This window comes from Pelobates fuscus, chromosome 2 (assembly GCF_036172605.1).
Source record: "Pelobates fuscus isolate aPelFus1 chromosome 2, aPelFus1.pri, whole genome shotgun sequence".
In the NCBI taxonomy this organism is placed as follows: domain Eukaryota; kingdom Metazoa; phylum Chordata; class Amphibia; order Anura; family Pelobatidae; genus Pelobates; species Pelobates fuscus.
This window is the reverse complement of record NC_086318.1, coordinates 388,176,868-388,188,907: the sequence shown is the minus strand read 5'-3', so window position 1 is coordinate 388,188,907 and position 12,040 is coordinate 388,176,868. Positions and strand designations below refer to the sequence as shown.

The window sequence follows — 12,040 nt, the reverse complement described above, 5'->3', positions numbered from 1 at the left end:
AAACAGCAATTTTACTTACCGTAAATTCCTTTTTTCTTTGTATAGTGGCAGTACTCACAGTTGGGATGTTCCTTCCTATCTGGGACAAGAAGCTCCCCCTTCTTCCGGTTTTTATGCCTGTGCTCCGCCTGCTGCCTCCATAAATCCTGTATGCCCTGTACACTCGCCAGTAATAAAAAAGAACCCAAACGGAGACAGAATCATGCAAAATTCATTTAATCTATACAAAAAGTGGAGGGAAAGCCAGTACTGCCACTATACAAAGAAAAAAGGAATTTACGGTAAGTAAAATTGCTGTTTTTCCCTTCGTATAGTGGCAGTACTCACAGTTGGGATATATCAAGATCCCCGTAAAAAAGAAAGGGTGGGAACTCAGCAGGCCACAGCTTGCAACACCTTACGCCCAAATTCAGCCTCAGATGATGAGAATATGTCCAGCCTATAATGCTTGATAAAGGTATGCAATGAAGACCAGGTAGCCGCTTTGCAGATGTCTTCAGGCGAAGCCGCAGCTCTTTCAGCCCATGAGGTAGCCATAGCCCTAGTCGAATGAGCCCTCAATGGAAATTTTAGGGGAATCCCTTTGGAGCGATAGGCCAACCTGATGGTATTGGTCAGCCATCTAGCTAATGAGGGTCCAGAGACAGCATTACCCACACATTTGCCTTGAAAGTAGATGAAAAGATGATCTGAGGATCTAAACTCCCGAGTTTTATGAAGGTAACATTTCAGGGATCTCCTAACATCAAGGAAATGCCATTTCTCTTCCAGCTTAGACGTGGGCGATTGACAAAAGGCTGGCAGAACAATAGGCTGGTTGATTGCAGCACTTGAAATAACCTTAGGCAAAAAAGAAGGTCTGGGATGTAGAACTACTTTTTCTCGATGAAATATGGTGAATTCCGGCGAAGAAGATAGAGCTCGGATCTCACCAATTCTCCTAGCGGAGGTAATTGCCACCAGGAAGGCCGTCTTGAGGGTAAGGAATTTGATGGAGACTTGAAACAAAGGTTCAAAAGGAGGTTCACAAAGGGCTTGAAGAACCAGAGACAAGTCCCACGTAGGAAAGGAAACCAGCCTGGGAGGCCTCTTCAACCGTATGGACTTAATAAACCTTCGAACCAGAGGGTTAGAAGCAATATCCTGAACCAGGAAGTGACTAAGCGCAGAAATCTGGCCCTTGAGTGTGGATACCCCTAGGCCGGCTTCAAACCCATCTTGCAAAAAAGAAAGAATTTCCGGAACTGAGGCATTGGCCGGATCAGAATTCCGGAGACGACACCAGGTTCTGAACTTCATCCAAACCCTGAAATAGATTCTTGAAGTAGACGAGCGGACAGATGACAGCAAAACGTCACATAGACGGTCAGAAAGACCCTGACCTTGGAGTATCATCCTTGCAGCAACCATGCCGTCAGGTGAAACATTGACAGAGTTTCTTCTGGAAGCTTCACGTTCTCTAAAATGTGAGAAGAGACCGGGAGGTGCCAATGAGAGATGGCCATGTTTTCTACTTCCGAAAACCAACTTCTGTTCGGCCAGAAGGGCAGGACTGCCAGAATTCTTGCCTTCTCCCATCTTATTTTCTGAACAATTCTTGGGATAAGGGCTATAGGCGGGAAGACATAAGCCAGATCGAAAATCCAAGGGAACGATAGACCGTCTAGGACATCTGGGTAATCTTCTGAATGAAGTGACGCAAATCTCCGCACCTTTCTGTTCCTCCTTGTTGCCAACAAGTCCATCTCTGGCCTGCCGAAGCGTGCAACCAGCTCCAAAAAAACTTCGTTTGATAGAGCCCAGTCTGCTTGAGACCAATGTCTTCTGCTGAGGTCGTCTGCAATCACGTTTAGAGACCCTTTGATATGGGTAGCTGATATTGCGCGAAGATTCGCTTGGGCCCAAGACATTATGTGGTAGCAAAGACCTTGAAGAGCTTTGATCTTTGTGCCCCCTTGGTGATTCAAGTAGGCCACCGTAGTGGCGTTGTCCGACTGAATCCTCACCGACTGATTGGCGATGAGAGAACGGAAGGCAATTAGGGCTTCCCAGACCGCTTTTAACTCCCTGAAATTCGAGGAAGCGCATGCCTCTTCTTTGTTCCAAAGCCCTTGATGGAAATGAGAGCCTAGATGAGCGCCCCAACCCTTCTGGGAGGCATCTGTGGTTATTGTAATCCATCGTTTCAGAGCGAACGACAGGCCCTTTGAAATGTTGTCTCTTACTTTCCACCAGTTCAGTTGTCTTTTTACCGTGTCGGATAGACGGAATGGGGCGTCCAGATCTTCCTGTTTTCGCGTCCACTGGGACAGAATGTCCCACTGTAATGGTTTGGATTCCGCCTTTGCCCAGGCGACGGCCGGTATTGAAGACGTTAGGAGGCCTAGCAACCTCATAGCATCTCTGATTGAGCTTAGGTTTCTTTGCAGCTTTGATACTGCTTTGAAAATCCCCACTTGTTTCTTTTTTGGAAGAAAAAGAGATAGGGACTGGGAATCTATCCGAAGCCCCAGGAATACTAAACTCTGGGACGGGGTTAATTCGGACTTTTCCAGGTTCAGGATCCAACCGTGATCTTTTAAAACCTTCATTGCAATCTCTAGATGAAGTTCCAGCAGTTGCCTTGACTGTGCCTTCAGGAACCAATCGTCCAGGTATGGAACGATTGCAATACCTTTCAGACGCAAAACTGCTGCCACAGGTGCCAGAATTTTTGTAAAAACTCGAGGAGCCGAAGATAGGCCAAAGGGAAGCGCCTTGAACTGCAAATGGAGAATCCTTCGCCTTCTCGTTAGAACTGCAAATCTGAGAAACTTCCTGGAAGGTTCTGCCACTGGAATATGCAGATAGGCGTCTTTTAAATCCAACTTTGCCATGAAATCTCCCTTTTGTAATATGTGTGTTACAGACAGAATGCTCTCCATACGGAACTTCTGGTATGGTATGCAGGTGTTGACTTGCTTTAGGTCTAGGATCGGACGAAAGGATCCATCTGGTTTTTGCACCAGGAAAAGACGTGAGTAGACTCCTTGAAATTCCCAACCTTTGGGTACCTTCTCCACTACATTTTTTCTTAAAAGGATGAGTGCTTCCGTAAGCAGGGCCTCTGATTTTACCTTTGAAGGATAGCTTGACAGAAGGAAGGATGGTCGAGGACTTGAAGAAAACTTTATCCTGTAACCTTCTGAAACGGTTCTTAAAATCCACCCATTTGAAGAACTTTTTCTCCATTCGTGGGAGAAGAACCGAAGGCGTCCTCCCACTCTTTTGGCGTCAAAACTTCCTCTTTTTATCTTGTTTGTTGAATTCATGCCTAGACCACTGGCTGTTATTGCCACCCTGTTTGTGGAACCTGCGAAACCGCCCTTGGTAACGAAAGGACCGCTGGTTCTTGTACTGGAATCTCTTATATCCCTGGGCTCTTGGTTCCAGCGGAAGGGCTTTCTTCGTATCTGACATTTGTTTAATAATGTCTTCCAAAGGGGTACCAAACAGCTTGTTCCTCTCGAAGGGTAATTCACATAACGCTGCCTTCGATGCTGAATCAGCTGTCCATGTACGAAGCCAAAGGGCCCTCCTGGCTACTGATGATAACCCCATAATTCTTGCTGAGAAACGAAGACACTCTTCAGCAGTATCCGAAAGGAATTCATTGGATAGCTTCAGCAGGAACATGAGATGGGAAGGGTCCATATCGGATTTTCCCATAAGGGAATCTTCCAGTGCGTGAAGCCAAACACTCTGGGCTCTGAGCACTGCTGAACCCGCAATTTCAGCTCTGCACTGAAAGCCTGCGGCCTGGTATATTCGTCTACATGAAGTTTCGGCTCTTTTGTCCATAGGATCCTTGAGGCCAGAGACTTCGCCAATAGGTATAGTGGTCTTTTTAGATAGTTGGGCAATTTGAATATCTACCTTAGGAAGATCTTCCCACTTTTCCTCAGACTGTAGTTTGAACAGTAGTTTAAAATGTTTTGAAATGAACGCCCGCCTTTCAGGATTCTTCCATTCCCTGTGAAGGAGATCCAATATTTTTGGAGACATAGGGAAACCTTTAACCTTCACATTGGTAGGTTCCGTCTCTTGAAAAGCCGCACTCACTTCTTTAATGAATCTTTTCAATTCTTCTGGTGGAAAACCCTCCTCCACACTAGAAGTCAGGCTGGAAATATCCGAAGGGGAAGAAAGGGAACATTCTCCAGAAGAGACGTCCGACTCAGAAGGGGATCTATTCCTCCTACGTTTTTTAGGCAATTTCTCTTGAATTGCAGGGTCTTTCTTCATGGTATCCTTAAAGGACTCAAATGTCTGGGACAAATTTTCCTGAAACCAGCTCAGGAAGGATGTCATATCCGATTGTTTTGTTTTTTCAAGTAATTCAGAAGCGCACTGGTTACACGTCTTTTTACGACATCCGTCAGGTAGAGGAACAGCACATTCCAGACAACTTAAGTGCTTAGACTTGCTTGTGGCTTTTTTGGGCACAGAAGTAGACATCTTGTCCTTATCTGCCTTGTCCGGAGCTATAGGGCTGGACATATCTGTAAACCAGAATAAGGAAGCAATTAATAAAAATTTAAAATTTAAAATTTAAAATTTACGCATGCATTATAATAGGTGATAAAGAGGAGAGTTTAAATAGTTAAACCTCACCTTTATCCACCTGAGATCCGTGCAGGAGGGCTGGTGACACGGAGAAACCGAACTGTACACCCACCTTTGGGGCCAGAAGGGTTTAGCACAGCTTATATACCTATTTTGAATTTCGCGCCAAAAAACTCTGGATCGCGCATGCGCAGTAGCGCGATACCGGGTCTGGTGGAACGCAACGCCACCCGGGCGTGCGTTCCACTGCTGTGCGCATGCGCAAGTCCCACGAGGAGGACCGCCCGGGAACTCCAAAGGGGAAGCCACATAAAAAGTCCTACCTGGTCTGGTTCCGTAACGCCAGACGGGAAACCTCTCTGCCACTCAGCTCCCACCCGGGGAGCTATCGGGCGCACACCTCCTCGATCAGCAGCCTGTGCTGATCGCACCATCTCCACCAGCTGGGGAACCTGTCCGTCCCGTTATCGGGACAAGAAGAACTGGCGAGTGTACAGGGCATACAGGATTTATGGAGGCAGCAGGCGGAGCACAGGCATAAAAACCGGAAGAAGGGGGAGCTTCTTGTCCCAGATAGGAAGGAACATCCCAACTGTGAGTACTGCCACTATACGAAGGGAAAAATAATGTTATTTTTACATAATATGATATATATAGAATGATGTATTTATTTATATATTACATTTTACAAATACAATGGGGGAGGAGGGGGGGTGAGGGAGAGCTATTACCGTGATTTGGAACCTTGGCTTTCAGTAATGTTGAGAGTTTCTTTACCAGATGTATATCTTTAGCACGTTCACATTTTTTATCACTAAAAGATGAAATACAAAAATATTTTTTTTTTTTTTTTTTTTACTTAAAACAAAAAGCATTAAAAAGCACAAGCACATACACAAAAAAAAAAAACCTCACAGGGCACTGCAGCGGTAAAGCATGAACTTATTTACACAACTCCCAGAAAGCTTTGCTATATTGTACACATAAGTCTTGAGCAAACATGTCTAATACTGTGTAAATAGCACAGAGTAGCAGCTGCTCAACTCAGTTCAGTTCCATTGAAAAGTCGTTGCAGAACTGTGCTGAAAAATGTGTGCCATCTGGGCTACACGGATGAAAAGGCTACGTATTTTGATAAGACAGTTTAATGTGACTTCCACTTCTGAAATTTAAACCATCAACCAATATGAATAAATTGACATTCAAATGAAAATGTATTCTAAGGTTTAAAAATGTATTTCAAGGTCAAATTCTACGTACTACAGGCATTCACATATAAACAGGTGTCTATTTAGGCGAATATTTTGCATAGAAGTCGAAGGACGTCTTTTTCCTATATATTTTTTATTTTTATTTTTTTAACATTTATGCATGTATGTGCCTACTATAAGGTGTAGAACCTACCAGAGCACCTACCTACCCTCTGACTCTGGGAAGAGTCTAACTAAGGGATTTTGCAACATGTATTTAAATGTTCACTCTATTACAAGAATGGGATCACCATGGCTCATGTAATGTACATAATTTGACTCCTAGACAAAAAGTTTTAAGATGCATTGTTCTAAATCAATCAGCTGTGTGCAAAGCAATATCTATTCTAGACTAAGCAGTAATAAAGAATTCACTGGTCTTTTTCAAAAAAAGAAAACTGCTACGGTTACACTGTTAAAGAACAGAATTGCTAAATTCTGATTTGTATAATCTAAATCTGGTAAATAGTCAAACTAAAATACATAGCTGATCTGGTTCCCCACTTCACTAGTCTAGTGAGAGCTTGGCTAATTTAGCCATTTCAATTTCTTTTCGCTACAATTAGAGGTTTAGTGAATAAACACCAATGTGTTGTGCATGGTGTGTTCAGCTTTTGATGCTCGCCTGCTGTAATACTATGCAATATGTGACATAGTAACTCCATTTACCTGAGAGCCAGGTGGAATGGGATGTTAACCGTCCTTACATTGCCAGATACTGGATCAATCAGACACAGCTGGAAGGTCTGAGGCTGCCAACCCTGGCTGGTCACATTGTTTAGCCCCATTATTTTATATCCAGGATACAGCAATCTGGGAAAGAGAAAGCATATATTATTCATCCACTATTAGCCAAGTGGGTGAAAACAGCCTGCATGTTACAGTGAGATGGATATCACAAAGATCTTTTTGTTACAATATGGATAATGCATTTTAAACTGTGCCTGCCAGACGAATACAATATGGCAGGACACTGTGGGGGGACAAAATGTCGTCTACACATAATGCAGATTATATCTATAAACATTATAGCTCTTGTAAAAAGAAAAGAAATATAAAGTTCCTACGTCGTTCATTAACTATCACAACAACAATGGAGAATATGAAAACTCTGAGAATGGGCAACAGCTTAGAAAAACTTGCCCTTCATTAACTCAGTAACTTGCCCTTCATTAGTTCCAACTCAGGACTCTAAAATGTTTTGCTCACTTGTGCCATTACAAATAACCTATATCATCAGCTATACTATTTGCATATCAGACTGATCCCAAACATAAGGGCAGTCCAGAACCAAAATGCCAGCAAGTTTTCTTTGTAAGAGAGATACAGCAACCCTGGACGATCGTTACAGCCTTCTTTTGGGATCGATCGGAGGTATAAAAGGTATAGGTTCACTCTGTAATGGCACAAGTTAGCCAAAAACTATTTTGAAACCTGAGCGTGAATTTGAGTTTCTCAAAGCTTTTGTCCGTTCTCATATTATCTGTTTTTGATGCAATGCAATAACTTTGTCTCTCCCCAAGTTAAAAGGGTAATATAGATGTGCTCCCCATGCTCTCGTGGAGAGAGTACTTGCAGAGATTTCAGTTCTGGACTACTAATATGGGTGGGATCTGTTTGATGTGCATATCAAATGCAATGCAAATGCTTTGTAATTGCACAAATTAACAAAAAAAAACTATTTTGAGACCTTAGCAGGGATTTTACCAAAGGACAAGCTACCGAGTTGCTGTAAACTTTTGTCCGTTCTCAGAGTTCTTTTATTCTCGTTTTTTGTTGAAATGCATTAAACGTCTCTGGGGAAAGGACTAGCATAAAAACTGGAAGCTTATTCTCACCTACAGTGTTTTCCAACATTAAAAGCCCCGACACGAGGTCCCTGCTGGGTGCTCCACACTTCCAGAATACCCCTCCTGGGGGCGTAGATCACAAGAAACTGGGCAACCCTACTAGGTCCTTGTGTGTTTCCAAAAGGGGAAATATGGCCCCTCTCCGACTCTCTTTCATTTAAATCCTCTACTATCTGCATCCATCCAACCTGGGCGTCACGGTAACCTAAAACATAATAAGACAGGCATTAGGAATTTAAGACAGAATGCATGAAAATATTACAAGGTCATTGAACTAAAATGATTAGAATGTGTTCTATTTTTATTTTATTTACTGCACGCCTAAAAACTTATAATCAGAAACTACCAGCTATCAGAAGTCAAATACTGAAAATCTGCCTAAACCTCTTCAATAGCAAGGGTCATGTCCCCCCATAAGTAGCAACATTAAATTGCATGGGCTTATAGTGTGTTACATTTGGGACCCTGGCTGCTTAAGTGTTAACTAAAGTGAGCAACTGTTTGAACAGATCGCCTCCTCAGCTTTCCTCTTTTTCTCCACTAACCCTCCTGTACTTCTCTCTCCCTGTGGCCAACCCTGCTGCCTCTGGCCTGCCTCCGTTTACCAAAATCTTCTTCAAAGCCAATCTGTGATTTAACAGTCAAGAACCAACACCCTGAACAGACGTTGCTTTTACTCATCTAATATTAATCGGACCTCATCAATGGCTCATGTTTTTCCCTGCAATTCCTAAATTGCTTCTTTTTTTTATCATCATCATGACAGTAAGCTTGTACGACTCTTGTAATGAAAATTAATGGTTTCTGTAAAAGGGCACATTCTGTCAGTAGACCTATATAATAAAAAACACAACAGCCTTCTTATGGAACACAAAGTAAATAAAATGTAATACATTTATATCTGGAATGATTACAAGCAGAGTGATTACCTTTCCACATTCTAACTGCAACACCTCTTGTTACATCCAATAATATGACTCGGCCAAAGTCATCTGTCACTGCTGCTAGAGTATTACAAGGGGAAAGAGTGATGCTTTCTCCATGACGGCGTGAATCGGGGAGCCCAAACCTGACAGACAGATAGATGAACATTAAAGTACATTACAGGCTGCATGCTGCATCAGAGCAAGCTTTAAAACACAAATCCCTTTGATTATGAACGAACTAATGAACAAACTAATAGATTTGTTAGGCAAACCCGAACAAACGTATTAGTTCATCCATAGATTAACAGGCGTTTGATTTGCAAAGAAAGAATTACATTTGACTTTGCTGAAAGAGGAGTAAATCATGCTATGATGGTGATCTTGTATGAATGGAACAGAGAACATTAAAACATTAGCTTTAAAGCGTATTATGAAAAAATAAATATACTCTTACCAAAACTAAAAAACTCAAAGAAAAGAAACCAAATACAAGTGAGTTACTATATTTATTAATATTTTATATAGCAGCAGTTAAGACTGTAGTCCAGCCACAAGCCTAAAACATAGGACCATAACTACTTTAGTAGCAATGAGTAAAAAACAAGGCTGTTTCTTTTGTAGTGTTAGCCACCTATTAGCATAGATAACACAGTTAAGGTTTCAGCACAATTGATCAGGTTTTGATGGTTTATAAAAGATTTTGCCAGAGGCGAGACCAACTGTTTTGCCGGCTAGTGATTAGACTGGTTGGCATATCCACTCATACGCTCATTCTTCAACCACTAACAGCACAGAAGTGCCTACAAACCTACCATTGGACTTATCAATGGCTACTTGCAGGGAGGTGGATTTTTAAAAAAAAAATGTGTTCAGGGACATATCCTGCATTCAGGTTTTGTTTTTGTTTTTTTTGCAGTATTTCTAACATATGAATCCTGGGATGTGCGCATGGCTACAAATCATGGGGGACAACCATGGAAGATACAATAAAGAATCACTTAGACAGAACAACCAGGGAAGACACAATAAAGAGTCACAGACAGAACAACCATGCCAGATGCAATAAAGAGTCACTTAGATAGAACAACCATGGAAGATACAATAAAGGGTCGCTTAGATAGAACAACCATGGAAGATGCAATAAAGAGTTTCTTAGATAGAACAACCATGGAAGATACAACAAAGGGTCGCTTAGATAGAACAACCATGGAAGATACAATAAAGGGTCGCTTAGATGGAACAACCATGGAAGATACAATAAAGGGTCGCTTAGATGGAACAACCATGGAAGATACAATAAAGGGTCGCTTAGATGGAACAACCATGGAAGATACAATAAAGGGTCGCTTAGATGGAACAACCATGGAAGATGCAATAAAGAGTTGCTTAGATAGAACAACCATGGAAGATATAATAAAGAGTCGCTTAGATACAAAAACCATGGAAGATGCAATAAAGAGTCACTTGGATAGAACAACCAGGGAAGACACAATAAAGAGTCACAGACAGAACAACCATGCCAGATGCAATAAAGAGTCACTTAGATAGAACAACCATGGAAGATACAATAAAGGGTCGCTTAGATAGAACAACCATGGAAGATGCAATAAAGAGTTTCTTAGATAGAACAACCATGGAAGATACAACAAAGGGTCGCTTAGATAGAACAACCATGGAAGATACAATAAAGGGTCGCTTAGATGGAACAACCATGGAAGATACAATAAAGGGTCGCTTAGATGGAACAACCATGGAAGATACAATAAAGGGTCGCTTAGATGGAACAACCATGGAAGATGCAATAAAGGGTCGCTTAGATGGAACAACCATGGAAGATGCAATAAAGAGTTGCTTAGATAGAACAACCATGGAAGATATAATAAAGAGTCGCTTAGATACAAAAACCATGGAAGATGCAATAAAGAGTCACTTGGATAGAACAACCATGGAAGATACAATAAAGGGTCGCTTAGATAGAACAACCATGGAAGATGCAATAAAGAGTTTCTTAGATAGAACAACCATGGAAGATACAACAAAGGGTCGCTTAGATAGAACAACCATGGAAGATGCAATAAAGAGTTTCTTAGATAGAACAACCATGGAAGATACAATAAAGGGTCGCTTAGATGGAACAACCATGGAAGATACAATAAAGGGTCGCTTAGATGGAACAACCATGGAAGATACAATAAAGGGTCGCTTAGATGGAACAACCATGGAAGATACAATAAAGGGTCGCTTAGATGGAACAACCATGCCAGATGCAATAAAGAGTCACTTAGATGGAACAACCATGCCAGATGCAATAAAGGGTCGCTTAGATAGAACAACCATGGAAGATGCAATAAAGAGTTTCTTAGATAGAACAACGATGGAAGATACAACAAAGGGTCGCTTAGATAGAACAACCATGGAAGATACAATAAAGGGTCGCTTAGATGGAACAACCATGGAAGATACAATAAAGGGTCGCTTAGATGGAACAACCATGGAAGATACAATAAAGGGTCGCTTAGATGGAACAACCATGGAAGATACAATAAAGGGTCGCTTAGATGGAACAACCATGGAAGATGCAATAAAGAGTTGCTTAGATAGAACAACCATGGAAGATATAATAAAGAGTCGCTTAGATACAAAAACCATGGAAGATGCAATAAAGAGTCACTTGGATAGAACAACCATGGAAGACACAATAAAGAGTCACTTGGATAGAACAACCATGGAAGATGCAATAAAGAGTCGCTTAGACAGAACAACCATGGAAGATACAATAAAGGGTCGCTTAGATGGAACAACCATGGAAGATACAATAAAGGGTCGCTTAGATGGAACAACCATGGAAGATGCAATAAAGAGTTGCTTAGATAGAACAACCATGGAAGATATAATAAAGAGTCGCTTAGATACAAAAACCATGGAAGATGCAATAAAGAGTCACTTGGATAGAACAACCATGGAAGACACAATAAAGAGTCACTTGGATAGAACAACCATGGAAGATGCAATAAAGAGTCGCTTAGACAGAACAACCATGGAAGATGCAAAAAGAGTCACGATAGAACAACCATGGAAGATACAATAAAGAGTTGCTTAGATGGAACAACCATGGAAGATACAATAAGGAGTCGCTTTGATAGGTATAAAATGAAAGGGGCTGGATGGGTCAGCTATTTTTATCTGCAATTATGAAAGGTGTTGCTATAAATGCTTAGCAGAACATAAATCCATCATGGATACATAGACTGAATCATACATAGTATTCCTGCCTTTCAAAATGTATTTAAGCTTACCTCACAGCTAGCGGAGTGGCCGGCTCAACCTTAGGTTTCTGTTTCTGCTGGGGCTCTTCCTCGTGTTTACTCTTCCAGCTCAACCATCCACTAAAGTAGAGTAAGAGCACAGA

The 12,040-nt window shown here is 41.6% G+C and overlaps 1 protein-coding gene across 1 annotated transcript in view; it reads right to left on the bottom strand.

Moving 5' to 3' along the window:
• The window catches only part of RAB3GAP2 (RAB3 GTPase activating non-catalytic protein subunit 2), a 90,783-nt gene that overhangs the window by 40,012 nt on the left and 38,731 nt on the right, over window positions 1–12,040 (bottom strand). Inside the window, exons 12-16 of the mRNA XM_063443814.1 lie at window positions 11,928–12,017; window positions 8,635–8,774; window positions 7,694–7,910; window positions 6,525–6,668; window positions 5,337–5,419 (exon numbers count right to left, since the gene is read on the bottom strand). Coding sequence (XP_063299884.1) covers window positions 5,337–5,419; window positions 6,525–6,668; window positions 7,694–7,910; window positions 8,635–8,774; window positions 11,928–12,017 — 674 coding nt within the window. The remainder of the gene's footprint in view (window positions 1–5,336; window positions 5,420–6,524; window positions 6,669–7,693; window positions 7,911–8,634; window positions 8,775–11,927; window positions 12,018–12,040) is intronic.